At 41.2% G+C, this 17,240-nt stretch overlaps 1 protein-coding gene across 1 annotated transcript; it reads right to left on the minus strand.

Annotated features, from left to right (window-relative positions):
• Positions 1-2,184: 2,184 nt before the first annotated feature.
• Positions 2,185-7,571, minus strand: PROKR1 (prokineticin receptor 1). Its single transcript, XM_061356276.1, has 2 exons — positions 6,898-7,571; positions 2,185-2,901 (listed from the first exon to the last, which is right to left on the minus strand). Exons 1-2 carry the CDS (start codon positions 7,392-7,394, stop codon positions 2,205-2,207), a joined length of 1,194 nt encoding a protein of 397 aa, XP_061212260.1. The 5' UTR covers positions 7,395-7,571; the 3' UTR covers positions 2,185-2,204.
• Positions 7,572-17,240: the final 9,669 nt, after the last annotated feature.

Consider the following 17,240-nt stretch of genomic DNA (forward strand, 5'->3'; position numbering starts at 1 on the left):
TTAGGCAATTATGTATCCCATTTTTTTTTGGTTGATTCTATAGTGCTTGGTGGGGACTGAGCTTTTTTCTTTTTTTAGTTTTTACTAATTCAGTCTGAGGTGCATTTCCAGGTGTGGAAAATGGTCAGCTATTTGGCTTTGTTGCACCGAGAAAAGTCAATGAAAATAAGTGGAATGAGTATCAGGACACTCTAATATTGCTATCTAAACTCCTACGATTAGTACAGGTTTCAGAAGATAAATATGGGAGCATAGTTTTGGAAGAAACCGTAAGATTTCAGGAGAAGTTATAAGATTAAGCATCTTGATGATGAAATAATGCAATGCTCTAGTCCCTTAAATTTCTTTGTCAGGCTGGGAAGCAAATGGATTTAGCACTTAGACTATTCAAAATGTCATTTTGAAGAAGGATTTTAGTAATGGTTTTGTCTAACAGAGCAAATTATGAAACCCTTTCCAACATGCATTTTTTAAGAGCAGCTAATGATAAGAGGATTTGGGCCCTTGAATGGATTTGAATATCTTTTTGCCATTAAATTTAATTGGTCAGGCTGATAGTTTAACAGAAATAGGAAAATTCACATTAGTCACTTGGGTAGGAAAATTGTCGCCAAGGAAAAATACAAAACCAATAACTCATGATGCTGATATTGACTCCATGTTTACTGTTTACTCCATGTTTATTAGCAGGATTTGCTGCTCACTTTAAATTCACAAATAGACAAGTTATTTACAAAAGCCACTTGCTCCAAAAGTAGGCTATACCACATAATTTAAAACAGGAAGCACTTGTCATCACAATAGAAAAGACTTCATTTCAATACACAAAAGTCCATATCTTATGTGTAGTTTACATGAGTAGGAACTACTGCTACTGTCACCTGCTTTATCATGATTATGAGTTTAACACCTGTCTTTTAGTTGCACAAAATCAGAATAGTAAAAACAGCACTTAGGGAGGAAATGCAAACTTAATCTTGAGTTGTTGCCTCACATTTGACCAATGTGAGTAGCTTGCTGAAGCCCAGAATCTGTCTTCATTGCTTATAGAAAGACAGATTGTCTCATGATATCTGTGCTGTTTTGGCCCTACTTGTACTTTAAGGTGTACGCAGACTTGGTAAGATATCTAAGCCTGGTTCAGCAAGGTGGAATTTTTCCCACCAACGCACTATAGATTTATATAGTTCCCACCAAAAAACAAGTTGAAACACATGAAATTCCATCTCAGGATTAGAAAACATGATTTTACTGTGAGGGCTGTTGAACACTGCACAGATGTTCCAGGGAAGCTATGGAGTCCTCATCCCTGGAGTCAGTCAAAGCCGAACTGGGAAGCCTGTCCTAGCTGACCCTGCTTGAGCAGAAGGGTAGACTAGGCAATCTTTACATGTTCCCCACCTGCAAGTTTTTATGGTGGATTCTGTGAAGAGCTCAGTGGCTTGAGGCAGCAGAAGCTGGCCTCAGAATGCCTCGAGGTGAGAGAAGGGAGCAGGTCCCTTCAACATGTAACTGCCATTTCCAAATACATAACAGAGTAACACTACATAAAACTACAGAGTGGAGTAAGGGGAATACTGATAAAAAGTTCTTAAACAAGGTATCACAGGAAGAAACTTGAGATTTTCACTAGACTTTGAAACAGTGTTTAGCTTTGTAGAGAATGTGCCTTTCATAAAAGCATGCTGTACATTGGACAATAGAAAGCTGGTGCTCTGTGGACTTCAAGGAGCTTAATCATGAGGAGTAAACTGAGAGTCTAAAGAGTGACATGAAGCAAAATGGGCTTTTTCTTTTTTTTTGCCATCCTCCTTGTGAGCAGAAGGGAAAGGACACCAAATAGCTTAAAGGTACAAGCGATAAGCTAAAAGGAGTTAAGAGATTTAAGAAGAAACAAAGCAACATCATTGCTAGGATCAGCAATTAACTCTTCCATCGTTGTAATGGGCTTTAATGCATTCAAATTTTGTGTTCATCTTAAATTTTAAACAACTCTAAAATGAGTGTCTACATCCCAAATATACAAATGGCTGAAGCACAGCATCAGTCTGAGTTACAGAATTATACAGCAGTCCAGTGAAAAGAGTTCTGGTGGAATTGCACAGTAGGCTCCTTTTCTAGGACACTCACCAGTGGTGGGTATTCCCACAAACAAGGGAGAAGCTTCTGAAGAGGCATTATATGAGATTATAATGGCAGAAAATTTATTTCAGTTTTATGCAGTCTACTTCTTCTGTGACTGGCATTGCACTTGTTCTCAGGTCTAAATCTGTGCTAGATTTGCTTCCACTGTATGTTGATCTCCATCTGAGCAACATGATCTTCTTGAAATACTTCATGGTGTTATTTTTTACAGTTACAAAACACATGGTGTTTATCATGCTGTTACTCATAGCAATGCATTGAACTATGTAAAAAGCAGTAAGATAATGCTTCTCTTTCACAAAGATGGTGGGGAAAAAGTCACGGACAATTGTGAAGCCATAGAAAGGTGCCCAGCAGAGAACATAGGCAGTCAGGATGCACATCAGTACCATAACAGTTTTTCTTCTGCATCGAAGCCTCTTTCTGATCTGTTCTGTCTGAAATCCTGGAACGGTTTTAAACCAAAGCTCTCGAGAGATCCTGGCATAACACAAAGTCATCGTAATCACAGGTGCAACAAACTCAATGCCAAAGATGAAAAGGAAGTATGATTTGTAGTACATCTGCTGGTCAATTGGCCAAATTTGACCACAGAAAATTTTCCTTTGGTTTTTCACTATAAATAACACTGTTTCAGTAGCAAAGTATGCAGATGGGATAGCTACAAGTATGGAGACGATCCAGACCAAGGCGATTAGGAAGGTTGCTGTTTGATAATTCATGCGTGGTTTCAGTGGATGAACAATGGCCAGATACCTAGAACAGACAAATACAAAATGAAGTCTGAAGACACTATTGATCAAAACACAGTTTTGAATACAGAGTGGACAGAATTAGATCAAAACACAGTTTTGAATACAGAGTGGACAGAATTAGGCAGAAGGAAATTGCTGTCATTCTTGAGAGAAGGAGAGAGCCTGACAAATTTATCTGTGAGGAGGGTTAAGAAAACTTTCCAAAGTAGCAGCCAAGAGCTGAGTTCCTAAATCTAGGCAGAAACTCTGGAGCAAGTGTCTGAAGGTTAGGACAGTAAGTACTTGGCAATCCAAAAACCTGAGCATACATTAAGGTGTCTGAGGGTAGCTTTAAGACTTCAGCCTTAAACTCACGCCTGTTAACAAGGTCAACCTAGAAAAGTTGCAATTTGGTATCACAAGCTTTTTAACACAGATAACATGTCTGGGAGTTGTAGAAAGGGGAAAGAGAGGTAATAGGCCTGTTACTGGCAAATATGTTTGCAGGACCTAGCACAATATGCAGGTGATGTTGTACCCAGGACATGCCATGATACAGCATCAGGAAATTCTTTGCTGGAAATGAGTTTGAAATGTGAAGTAATTACACCTAGACAGGTACAGGTAAAAATACAAACATGCAGAAGCAGGAAAATATTTTCCCGAGGAAGAGAACTATTTAAATATGCTTTTTCTCACGAAGAAGCAAAGAGCTGAAGCTGATGTTAATGAATGGATACGGGTGAGTGTGTTTTCAAGCCAACAGGTGATTGTGTATCATTTTTCTGCCCATGGAAATTTTTGTTTCATGTATTGGAGGAGGATATTGCTAATTAATCTTAAATCTGCTATGTTAAGTAATATGCCAAACCATAAAACTTAAGTATTTGCACTCCTTATGACTGTAAAGCTGCAAAGTGTACTGCACTGGTTCACAAAAAAGGAGAGATTAAAGTACATTACTTGAAAGATTCATCAGTTGCCCTCAATTCAGCTAAAAGGGGGCTAGGACCAAATGGCATTCACTCTGGATATTGGTTTATTTGGGTTTTTTTGGTTGGAGTTTGGGTGGGTGATTTTTTAAGAAGCTATAGATGCAGGAAAAACTTACATTAGTGTACACTGTCACAAAAAGATTAGGATATTTCTGCTAAAAGGAGTTTTTTATCAGAGACACTCCAGAGTTCCCACTACAATTGTATTTAACACAAAGGGTTTTTTCAAACCCTGGAATTTCTCATTCATTCAGAGGCTATACATAAAGAGCATCCACAGGATATATTAATTCTAAAATAAAATGGAAAGTCAGTGGTGCTTTTCATCAGCCAGATCTTATAAGCAGAGGAATTGTTCATCACTCTTAATAGCGCAGGCTAGATGTCAAGGGGCAGCAGAATTAATCAGCCTCATTGTGATCTGATAAATGGATATTTTTAGATCAGGCCCTGTGGAAACAAGGTTGTGGAATAATGTATGTGTATGCATTCATAAGTATGAATATCTGCCTAGCAGAACTTTTGGCTGGATGGGGTAAATCTCTACGAGAGAGTCAGGAGGGAGCTTTTGTGGTAGGTTTTCCAATTCTCATTGCTTTCCGTACTTGGGCTGTTACTGTGAAATGGTCCTGGAGCACATGAACTGAGTTGAGATGAAACTGCCTTGGAAGATGTGCTCCAAACATGTGCGTAAAACACAGCACGTGCCCATGAGTATCCAGTCCAGGGGATCCACTAAAGCTCTTCCCCAAATATTTACAGCATGAACATTGGATCCTTAGCATGAACTCTTGCTCTTCAGATCCTGTCCTTTCACACTGCATTATTTTCTAGTGTAGATGTGTCCTTAAGTATGCAAAATTCCCACTTTTTATGTGAATAGACATCGAGGAAGATGAAAGGGAGCCCCACCTGAGGGAAATCCTGTGGGACAGGTTTACTCTCTGTGCAAAGGTAAGCCCTTTCAAATGGCATGGTAAGACTTTTCTTAGGAGCTTATTCTTTTTAGAGACTGAAGTCAACAACCCACATGACATAACCAACATGCAATGGTTGATTGTTAAATGAATAAGGTTTCTCTCTGTTTACCAAGTCAAAAGCTCACAAAACAACAACAACAACAACAACAACAAAAACAAACAACAACCCAACAAAAGAACAAACCCTGCAGTGGAACTATAACAGTGTGTTCTTTCAACAAACTTCAATGATTAATTATTTCCAGGATTGTTTTTAAAGATGCCTGGGGAGATATGCTAGAGATCGTCTGTTTTGCTGGCAGGCATGAGGGCTCAGTGACCCATGTTACTTCATCATTCTGGGATGCACTAGCAGAGCTTTCCAAGAAAATTTTTTGGAAGTTGAAGAAGATAAGTGACAGAAAATGGTAATGCATACGTTATATTGTTTAGAAACTTAACCCTGAGTCCTCAGCTGCTGTCCTAAGGTTATTTTGTCAAGACGCTTGTTAAGAATTTGTTTCATAGGAGCTGATTATATTTTCTGCTACACCAGGACATCCCTGAACTTTCCCAGAGTCTTTCCACAGGCTTCTTTCGACATCAATAACAGCATAATCAGTTGCACACAGGCTATGCCTGTACAACCATCAGCAGGATTAACTGACCTGAGCCTTTTGGATCAGGTACGAAAAACTGTGAAATATTAGACTAGAGCATAACATGGCATATGAGAGAAATTGGGGGAAAAAAGTGAAGGGGGATGGGAGGGGGGAATCATGCAGTGCATATATACAGAGGGTATACAGAGGTATAGATTGTGTTTGTACACAGACAATGGTTTGTTGTGATGTCCTTTCCATAAAGAGTTTACTCTGCAGGTCTCTGGCTTTTTATGATGGCTGTGGGCACCGAAGATCAGCTTCAGGCCGACATAAGTCTGGCACGACTGATGCAGAGTCCACAGTGCATGAGGCTAAGAGAGCAGGAGTCATAAGAAAGAATATAGTTACATTATATTGTTAAAATTCCTTGAGTGAGAGGCAGGCATAGGACTGCAGCATAAAACTCAGGACTCATAAAACCTCAGGACTGCAGCATAAACCACGTAGTATAGCAGGTGGATATCATTATGTTGTTCTTATTCCAAATCTGTAGGGAAATCTCTACTAAACTGGGTTGGAAGAGCATTTTACCACTTTCTGGACAGTGCCATGAATGACCTATGGGTCTTTTGTGACTTGCCACTGTGTCATCCTCAAGGAGGTGTGTAAAGAGAGAGGAGAGTAACAGAGAGGAGAGTCCTGGTCACATTCGCTGAGCATCCACTGCTGGGATGGAGCATTCAGCCAATACCTCAGTACTATCAAATGGTTAATTTAATGATTGTTGGGTGTTTTTTTTTCCTGTACAGCATGATAGGGAATAAGAACTCTTTTTTGCAGGCTGGACAGAAGTCTGATTTTTGACTCTTTCACACCAAAACAAAACCTGTGAAAATACTGTGGAGGGAGAAAGAAATATCCAGTAAGGCAATAACCCTGTTGGAAATTCACTTGTCAAATTCTGTATCACCGGCCAACTATTTCTCTTGCTGAAGAATGTTTACTTCACTGTTTAGAATCAGAAAAACTATGTAGGCCAGTAGTAAAAGTTCCTTACAGATGTATGGGTTTGGATCAGGATTGTATAATGCTGATGAGCACCCTTTCCTCTGTGTGTTTCTGATTTGCCTGTTTCTTTCTCCTCTTTCCCTTATTTTATAAATCCTCTCCTCCACTTGAATCAAGCATATTTTTATGAAAAAAAACCATTTTAATAAGTCTGTCATTTTCACCTGAAAAGTTAAATCAAGAAATTTCCACCGAGCTTTCTCTTAAGTAATGTCATAACCTTATGTGATAATTTTCTTTTTAAATAAGACACCCAGGTCTGTACAGTACCTACCTTGGCATCAGCAAATCCTGCAAAACAGCATACCATGTTAAAACCCCAGAAATCTGGACAGCCAACCTCAGAAGTTCTGGCCATCTCCTTGTGTAGTAGCCATAGCACCCCACTTACCTGTCAACAGCAATAGCCAGGAGAGCATTGGTAGAAACATAGAGGGAGACTGTCCGTAGGTAGTTGACTGAGGCACAGAGGATGTGGCCATGCTCCCAGGACAGCTGTCTCACCACATAATAGTCCATCTCGAAGGGACAGCACACGATGGCCACAATGAAGTCGGAGATGGCCAGGTTGGCAATCAGCAAGTTGGTGAGGTTTCGCAGCTTCTTGTAGCGGGCAAGAGCAGCAATGAAGATGAAGTTGCCAATGCCACAGACCAGCATGATACCAACCAGAGCCACCCCGATCACAATCTTAGCTGCGAAGAAGGTTCTGGTTTTGGTCATGTCATCTTCACTGTCCAGTGGCAGGTCATAATCACTGTAGCTGAAATTGAAGGGGAAGGAGAAGTTTCTCAAGGAGGTTAAATCCCCATCATGGAGATTGTAGATTGCAGCAAAGTTAGTGTTAACGGTGGCATTTGAGTTATGTTCAGCTTGCTCCATGGCCATGGCTGTCTTGTTATGGCATACGTGGCTTGGCTGGCCCTTGGTTTCGTATTGGAATTACCGAGTGTGGCAGGGTACAACACTGGCAGGCAAGAGACCTCATCCAAACTTTCCTTCTGAGCAGTGAGTCACCTTGTGTTTGTCCCCATAAGATCGTAGAGCAACAGCCTCATTTATCTCCTTCTGTGGGAGCAAAAAGAGGAAAACATTTCCTGAGAGGAAATCACAGAAAAAATACTGTGCTGGAGCCAGAGCAATAGCCATTATTGCCCCACAGCTCTATTGCTGGCTGTATCCAGAGGGAAAAAATACTCTGTGAAAGGATGCTTCTGTTATCATAAAATCCCTTGAGTTGTGTAATGCACCAGTTGTTACACCCAGCATTTTTATTTACCAATGGTGAAATTTTGTTTTCAGCACGCAGTGAAAAGATAATACAGGAGGAGTGTAAAATCCAGTTTAAACCTCCACCAGCCTTTAAGCCCACAGTGCTGTCATCCCTGTGCAGGGTAAAAAAAAGCTAAAATGAGATGACATCTCAATTTGCTGAAAGGTATCTGATGTGCCTTATGGACAAAAGTTTTTGCTTTATTCTAGATGTGTCATTCAGATTGGTGTGGTAGGTGAGAATTAAAACAGGACTGATGTCCTGGCTTCTAAGTACATTTCTAATTAAGCAAGAGTTGCCAAGCCCCAAGAAAACAGTGAAGCCAGCACTTTCCTTTTAGCAGCCATTAACTGAGTGGGGGAACCAAATTTTCAGCCAGCATAATCCATTATTGCTTCTCCCAAACCAGTGGAGCTCTGCCAATGTGTGTAGACAAGATTTTGTCCTGTGAACCAGCTTGTAGGGCTTAGCATCCACAGACTCTTGAGGTGAAAGAGAAAATCTTGCTTAAACAAGATCCTCTCCCTGTGAATGGTATATTTGCCTTCCCAGCAAAGTGCCTTGAACTTTTAAAGACTGGGAGGAACAGGCTTCCCTCTTTGTACTGCTGCTTGCACCAAATTTATTTATTTATAAATTTATTTATTTTCAACACTGATGTAAAAAAAAATATCTAACCTACTCCCTAATTTTGCCTCTTCAACAAAATGCTAGGAAGGCTGTCTTTTTGTTTCTGCCCATGGCACACCTAGAAATCCTCGCACCAAACTCCCAGCTGTCAGGACAGTCCCACCCCATCCTAGAAGAGAATCTGGGGCTATTACCACCTCTCTACACTGAAGCAGTAAGTCTTCAGGGTGTTGGATGCTATCAAACAATGTCCAGCATGGCTACAAAGGACAATCTACATAGCAGAGCTATTGTCCCCTTCTTTCCCTGGAACCCTCAGACCCTGATGTACCAAAACTCAACAAATTTCTGAGAGAAACTCTCTCGTAACTTCTGTCTCCACATTGCTTTTCAAACCGAGCAGAACAACAGAATAACAGAAAACTAAAGCCTGAAACTAAATAACAGTTCAAACAATTGACTGCTTTCCAAGACATCCCCACAGCTGCCTGGAAATGTGAGTGTTCATTTAAGAGAAGTATTAAATAAATACTTGGATGCAAAATCTGTATATTGGTCAAAGCAAGGTGTAGTGTCTGTTCCAGGGAGGTTTCCCTGCAAAATGTCAAGAGAGAGCTTTAAAATACATACAGGCAACGCAACCATCCACAAACTGACATTAACACAATCAGCTAACTGTACCTGCTCTCATCTTCTTGGAGTTCTCAGGCACCATGGGGATAGCCTCCAGGTTTGTCCCCTGCAAATGTGCTGCTGTCACAGGAGCAGAGAAAGGATCACTGAAAGCAGCCAGAGGACTTTGCTGAATGATCATTTCTCTCCCAAGCAGGTTTGCCCTGCTGCTCAGGGGAGGATGGCTCCGCTGGCTCTGTGCATGCATCTAAAGCCTTTTCTCAGTGGGAGGCACCTTGAAGCTGTCCATGCATTTCTGATTTTAAAGAGGCAGTGCGATACGGAGACAATAGAGCACAGCCCTTTTCTACTCTGCTTTAAGCCCCCTGAATGCATCAATCTGGCAGAGTGGCTTTGTTACCAAGTATGAGCATGGAAGGTTTAAAATCCCAGTCTCCACTTGCTCTTTGACTTTTGTCTGTGCTGGGCAGCAGCTACCTACACCTGATGTGACACAAAAGCAAGACACAAACCTCCCAGTGAAGAGGAGGGGGAGGAAGGAGGATGAATTACTTTCCTAGGGACCTTTCTCCATGTATCTCTCCCTGGCTATTGTCTTTAAGACTGCAGCTGTGGCAGCTCCTGCAGAAGGAGGGTCAAACATTTAGTAGCTGTAAATCAGAGGACCCTGACAGCTTTCCTTGCCCTCTCAGGGAATTACTTAGAGTGGATGAAGGGCAGTGAATCCTTAAGGATCTGGTGTCCTTTGCTAATGCTGCCTCCTCATTGCTCTGAAGTACTTGCACCTCGGAGAGCAGTTCCCTTGCTTCCCAATTCTCCAGAAAGAAAGGAAATGCACAGGAGATCCCCATCCTCTAGTGCAACTCTGGGCTTAATCACATTAGATGATATTTTCCCAGGTGCATAGTTGGGACACGTTACATGGTCACCAGTGGATGAGACCATAGGGCACTGTCGAAGGTCATGAAGAGTATAGCAGGTTTGCAGAAACCTAGCTTTCAGGAACTAGTGGACACTTAGCTCTAGAAGAAAAAGACGAGGAAATAAATCTGTTAATACGAAATGTGTCTGGGGTAAAAGGGCCACTAATGTGACATTTCTTCCAAGAAACCTGTGGAAAGTCAGAGAGTCACCACTATCTGGAGCCAGCAGACAGAAGTAAGAATTTCACAGTGTATACTTTGCTTGGCTTTATTTGAACAGTACAATAGATGAAAGCCGTCATGAGATTTTAATATCCTGAAAGGGTGCATCCAAATGAACAATGAAGAAATCAGATGCAGTCTATTTTTTGAATTCTGTCAAAATGTAAACATAGTAAGTACAGGGAGAGGCAAAGTGAATTTAATGCATACATCAGCACCATGTGTAAAAGATCACTAAAATGGGCCACATAAACTTTATACGTCCCTTAAGAAAAGCTAGTACTGAAGGGAGCCCTTGCAAGCTTTAAGTTAGGAAGATGCATGATCTCTTTAAGGCTTTCTTCAGCTGTCTCACATTATCTAGTGAGTTTATCAATCAGCATGATACCCAAATACTTCTATTGCTTTAGGCTGAAATCTCAGCTGCTACAGAACTGTCTATCCCCATTGACAGGTAGTATTGGAACCCTTATAACTACAGCCCCTTTATGCTCTAGATTCATGCTCTGTATGTCGCTTCTGTATGGCAGTTGTTCATCCACCATGCTCTGAGTAATTTTGCTATATGTGTTAAGCTGTTTCTCAGTAAATACTAGTAATATTGTGAAATTATGTGATTTGAATGTGCTGGCAAGGCGGTGCTTTGTAGTTTAATAGAAGTTGTTGAATGGACAATGAAACCAGTAGTCCTGACACCTGCCCTTAGAGCCAAATGTGGAGAGTGAAAGGTAAAAGATGGGTTTAGAGCTTCCATAACTGTCCTGATAACCTGCCCCACTACAATAAGGGCTGGTGGTAGTGGAAAGACTCTAAAGCCATGGGGAATGTGGAGGAGGATTTCCCAGCTATAGATGATGTGTAAAAAGTCCCAAAGGCTGCCTTCAAAAAACACAGTCTCTTGTGACTTCTGGTGTAAACTGCTGAAAGAGCAGCTCCCTGGGGTGGCCAGGCTGCAATATGGCCTGGGCAACCGTCTTAGTCTTTCTGTGCACAGCTGGGATTTTCATTCTACCAGCATTGCTCAGCCCTGAGGCTTTGCTGTCTACAGGTCTCCTCTTCCTGAAACAGGGCACTAGGAGGCTTGAGGAGACACAGTGATCCTTCCTCACAGCCCATACATAACATCTATTTACTTCATGATCACACTCTATTACATTTTATTACAAAGATCCCATTGTTTTGTAGAATGCATGATCCTGATGTTGGAATTCTGCATGGGACATCCCTGGAAAGGGACTTTTTATAAGAGCAAGTAGCAATAGGACAAGGGGCAATGGCTTTAAACTGGAAGAGGGTAGATTTAGATTAGATAGTAGGAAGAAGTCCTTCATTGTGAGGATGATGAGGTACTAGAACAAGTTTCCCAGAGAAGCTATGGATGCCTCATCCTTGGAAGTGTTCAAGGCCAGGTTGGATGGGGCTTTCAGCAATCTGGTCTAGTGGAAGGTGTCCCTGCCTGTTGCAGGGGGGTTGGAACTAGATAACCGGTAAGGTCCCTTCCAACCCAAACCATTAGATGATGATGATGACAAGGTTTCTCCTTGATAGCATTTATTGGTGGTTCCCTTATGGTGTCATAAGTTTTGACATAGCATCACAATGCATTTTCTGAGACCAGTGTTGATGAATTCAGGCTGAGAAAGAAAAGTTGCTATTGAAAGCTGCCATGTCAACAATTTACATTCCTGTTTGTTTCTTTTCATCATTATGTTCACAGTTTGAACGGGGGAGTTATTTGGAGTTTAAATAATGCAAAAGAATTGCGAGGTAAAATACTTGTTTAGAGACTTTCAAATAATGAATTTCTAAAGCTAGCATTTAGCCTGGCAACAGACCTAAAGGACTCTGGCCTTTCATTTCAAAGCAGTAAATTCACCAGCTACTGTCAATTTTTTTTCCTAATTGCTAAATAAATCGGACTCTGAGTGAGGTAATTAATCCTAGGGGACTTACATAAGCTTTGCATAAAGTATAGTTGGAGTTTTACAAAGGTTGCTAATGCAAATCAGTTGGTGAAATGTGACAAAAGCATCAGGCATCCTGTGATTTTCTGGAAAAAAAACCCCAAAAGGTAGCAGCACTCATGGGTCGTGTATTTCTGCTCAGTACTCTAACCAGACATTCAGCTCAGGGGCTTTACTAAATCTAAGAGTGTGTAACTGACAGCGGTGTGTGAGAGGATACTAGACTTGCTTACGTGAAGAGTTAGGTATATTTTTCTATTACATGAAAACATGCCTTGTGATACTAAGGGAAAACAACTTTTGGATGGAGTTTGGCTCAAAAGGTGCACACAGGAGTAGTCTCACCATACTCAGCTGTTCCAATAGTGACTTGGGCTGTGGAGAAGTCCTGGGAAGGAGAAAGCAGAGATTGCAGAGTGCAGTGTCAGAGAGCAGGAGAGAGCAAAGCCATTATTAATGGATTATGTCATCATGCTATTTTTCTCTTACCCACTTTTTCCTGCTCTTTTATGGAGTGTATCACTTCTTCACTTGGGAGAAGTGGCAAAGCATCTGAAGGAGGAGTGCGGGTTGTCAATAGCCATAGGCACACTCTGCAAAGAGGGTTGTCAGCACTGTTTAAACAGCAGACATGGTGCCTTCATCCAAAATGTTTTTTCCTTTCAGAGCTGCACAGGTTTCTGCAGACAGTGGTATTAAGGCAGATCTCACAGCCAGATGACACAAGGTTTAGCAGAGCTGCACAGAGCTTACTTAATGGTACAGGGTCACCCAGGCAAATAGAAGCCCCTTTCCTATTACTTGTTTCTTTTGTTTCACTTTTGAATTCTCCTCCAACATGTATTTCTGGTTTCTGTCATCTTTGTTCATAATTTTGTGAATGTGTAAGAAAAGGATGTTTATTTTGCTCAGCTCACTTAGCATGGCATTCTTCTGTGAGAAGCCCACCCCTACCCTCAATAATCGTGTATGAAATATGTAGAAATATCTATAAGAAGCTTATGTTCCTAACTGTCAGTTACCACCCTTACTTGGAGAAGCCCATCTTACCCGCAGCAAAAATGACAGTATTTGGGGCAATGTAGAAATCAGAGAACAGCCCAGAGAAATGTGCACAGGTTTGGATGCCAGAGTAGTAAGACATGAATGACCGCAGAAAAGACATTTCAGTCTTTAAACATTCAATAGTTTGCTTAATTATTAAATAGAACTCTTATTTTTTTCTTTTCCTTATTTATGATGTGTTTGTTAGGCTTTGTGATACTATTTTTTTTAAACTCAGTCTTCCTTAGAGCAAATGCCTGTTACCACAAACCTTTCTCTGGAGCAGAACCCCCTTAAAAGGCAAATTTTAAATGCTTTTCTCCCCAAATCCTGTCTGGGCACACTCATAGCTTGGTGGATACTGATGTGCCAGCTGCGGGCAGCAGCAGTGAGCAGCAGTGCACTGCCCTGCTGTTGCAGCAAGGCAGATGATTGCTGAGACAGCCTCCTTTGCTCCACTCACCAGCTTCGTTCTCTGCTAAGACTCTTCCCTGTCACAATAGTCTCTGTCAGCTCTTAGGGGTTGCTTAATTTTAGACTACAACTCTTAAGACCATTTCCAGAGGTTCTAAAAGTCCATATCACTGTAAGTTCTGTCTGTTCTATGCCAGATATTTGGAATAACAAAGATGAGTGCTTGGAAACTTTTGCCAATTGGAGATAAAAATCAGTTTAGTGAGTTGAAATGTTCTGTTTTGATACTGGCCTCTAAAGAATGTTACTGCAACTACTTGGAATTTCTAGGAATGCCCTTTCAAACTCAAACCCTGGAGACTTTACCTGGAAATTGGATATTTTCCCCTGCTTCTACCTCTGTGCTCATTGTACAAAAGAATACTTATTAGTCCAGGTTTACGATTGCAGAAGGTATTCAGGTTTTCTTTATTTCTGAACATTGTTCTAAGAGAATGAAATTGAAATAATAAGTAGCTCACACAGAACAACCTTTTGGAAAGAGATTTTAGGATTATCATCTAATCTCTTGTTCCTGGGTTGTGTTACATATATACAAATAATGTGTGACAAATGGTTTCCTGGCCTGTTGCTGAAGAAATTTTGTAATGTGGAGCTCATGTCTTCTGTATGAAACTATTAAATGTTTCTTAGTTGCACCAGATAAATTAACTTCCTCATTTTAATAACTCTGATCCAGATCAGAAGTCTGCATTTGGCCTCCTCCTCAAAAGCTCTTTTACTCATACCCCATATTCAAAAGCCTTTGAGTTTAGAAATATCTAAAAGGAGCTTAATATGTCCAATACATAGTTAGACTCATCACTCCTTTGGATTTTCAGAGACAGTCTTGTTTATTTTGGATCTTCCTCAAAGATACACTTAGTGCATATTCTCTTTCAGTGGGTGCTATGGGCTGCAGAATGCCTTTGGAAATGAAGCAGCTTTTTAATTGGAGTACCTCAGTAGGTGATAGACCTCCAAGGAAGTCAGCAGGTTTTTGGAAGGATATAGTAGGAGAAGCTGGATGCTGCATTTTTTAAATTAACCATTGACTGTCACTACAATCTCAAATTTAAGCTAAACTGTCAGCACTTTTCCCTTTCTGTGCTCTGTTGGCAAAGCCCTTTGATTTGTATTATCATCATCTTCTTTTTTTCTTTCTCTTTTTATTCAGTGAATGTGAATTTCTATTCTTTTGCCACAGACTCCTGCTTCTTTGTGTCTCTCCTTTTGAATATTGTGGTGGTTTTGCCATTGTCACTGGCAACTTGGCATTTCACCCTGTATTTCTGTGGCAGGCAGAATGGTTCCAGGAATTTCCCTCTGCTATTCCCATAATCCCACTTTTACCTGAGAGACACCCTCCGTTTCCTTATTTCTACTATCTCAGCATAAACATACAGACCAAAGCATGTCTCTATGAAGCACTTTTATGTCAAGCAGTGTGTATGTCAAGCACAGAGGTCTGGCTTGTTTGGGCGCATGCAGACGGGGGTCCTATCCCAGGCACCCAGTTTCTCCCTGATCAGGACATCAAGTATTTTAAGCTCATGCCCCATTCTACTGCCCAAGGTATTTTTTGGTGCTTCACTAAAGGTTAATGGTTCTTTTTTTCCCTCACAATTTATCTGCAATTAAAGGGCTGTCAGGAGTTCAGTGTCAATCTGAGAAAGATTAACAAACCGTGAAAACTTCATTGCAGGTATCTTATGTTGCTGGTTGTTTCTGTACACACTTGAAATAAATTCTAACCCAACAGAATAATGTCTAATGGTAGTTTCATTTGAAGATACTTAGAGCATGAAACCATAGTCTTGGTGTCAGGGTGAGTCATCAAAAGCTGCAATCACAACTTATTTCTGACATGAAAAAAGGTTTTTAAAGTTCTTTTGATGTGGTGTCAAAACTGTAGGGAGAGATCAGCCAGCTTTTCATAACATTTTTAAAGTCCGAGGTGGCAATATAGAAGTGACTGCTCTGACAGGAGATGAAAGGTATGTCTGTGCTGTCCAAACAAGGTGGAAATTAAATAAATCCATCCTAGAAGATACACATCCATGTTTTGGGATAATGGCTGTGTCCCTCTGAGCACCCCAGGGCTATGGTGGAGCATGCATACTGCTGCCAGTCCATGGCTCTGTGGCAATAAAGATGTTTTGGGTTAGGGTCAGAAAAAGGCAGACCTTAACCTGAGAAAGGCAACTCGGGGGCACAGATGTCGGAGCCAAGGGCTCAACATCTTCCCTCCTAGTATGATGTATGATAGTTAAATACCATGGGGCAGAAGCAACAATACCCCCACACTGAGAAAGGAATCTCTTTGCCTCCCTGCAGCCACCAAGCAGCAAACCTGCCCTTCTCTCTGCTGGTGGCCACAGTGATCCATTGCCCATGAAGCAGTTAGTGATCCACAAACCAGTTAACCTGCATAAGCGTGCTGCCCTGTGCCACATTCGTAACTTGGATTCTGTGCCTGTGTGATGCTGTGCATATCCCCTGCTGCAAGGTAATCTTAGTTAGCTGATTGTAATGAAGGAGCCTGCAGGCTTCTTCCCCTCACTATAGGCAGTCATACCACCTGTGTGCCCTTGTCTTTAACTAGAAGTGCAGTGACAAGTTCTCATATAAACATCCTTTCTGTCTGATAGGAGAAATGATGCACAGAACTGTTTTCTTTTCATAAAGTCCTGTCCAAGGCCAAAGCAAGGTAATTTTTCTGCAGATGGCATCAACATGGTATGCTGCACCGTGATTGAAGATCAATACTGCACAGCTCAGGGGTCCCACCATCTGAAAGGAGGTAAGATTATCTATACTATCCTCTTTGTAGTGTTACCTCTACCGAATGACGTTTTAGCTGATGATTCAGAAAGTTTGAGAGCCTTGCTTACTAGGATCACAACAAACTAGCACTTTCTGGTTCAAAATAGTGGTGGTCTGCTTTCCACAGAATATTTAGCAACAATGTGAACAGATGAGAGGCAATACCAGTGTGTTCCATTGCTAAAGCTGTGTGAGAAGGGGCAACCCCCAGTTCCAGAATTACAAGTTCTTGAGGAAGAAAATGTGAAGTAAGTCCCCAACCTTTTCTAAAGGCTGTTGTTGCTGGTACTTGGCAGAGAGCAAAATTTGCAGGGAATGGTATTAGCCTTTTGAAATCAAACCCCATTAACTGTAGGAATTTTAAATGACCCAATGCACAGGGATTGTGATGCAGTCACAGTGCCACAAAAGTAACTGCATTCTAGCTGAAAAATCCATGAAGCCGAGATGCCAATCTCTAGAAGTTCTTCCAGGAAGAAATGTAGGGGTTCAGAGGTTACCTGAGCCTGTTCACTATTGATACCAAAGTAAATCGGTAGGAGTTCACTTTGAAAAATGAAGTCCTGTGGCATACGATGCACAAAGGCCAGCACAGTGCATCTGGTGCAGGTTTTGAATCAGAGCATAACTTAGCTGATGTGAGACAATTTTTGGAGGAGTTTCTGTCCATGTGACTGCTGACGGACAGCCTGCTCTTACCCACAGTATTTTTCTGAGCAAACTTTTGTTTATATGAGCTTGACATTTTAAGCCCCAAGTTTTCCCA

Source organism: Neopsephotus bourkii, unplaced genomic scaffold (assembly GCF_033783945.1).
Source record: "Neopsephotus bourkii isolate Nb327-2 ecotype Australia unplaced genomic scaffold, CSIRO-AGI_Nbou_v1 NB_845, whole genome shotgun sequence".
In the NCBI taxonomy this organism is placed as follows: Eukaryota; Metazoa; Chordata; class Aves; order Psittaciformes; family Psittacidae; genus Neopsephotus; species Neopsephotus bourkii.

Excerpts from the sequence above, each read along its gene's own strand:
- PROKR1 (XM_061356276.1), bottom strand. The coding sequence starts at position 7,394 with ATGGCCATGGAGCAAGCTGAACATAACTCAAATGCCACCGTTAACACT. Across the intron at positions 2,902-6,897 it reads CTGGCTATTGCTGTTGACAG|GTATCTGGCCATTGTTCATC; the intron begins GTAAGTGGGGTG and ends TGTCTGTTCTAG.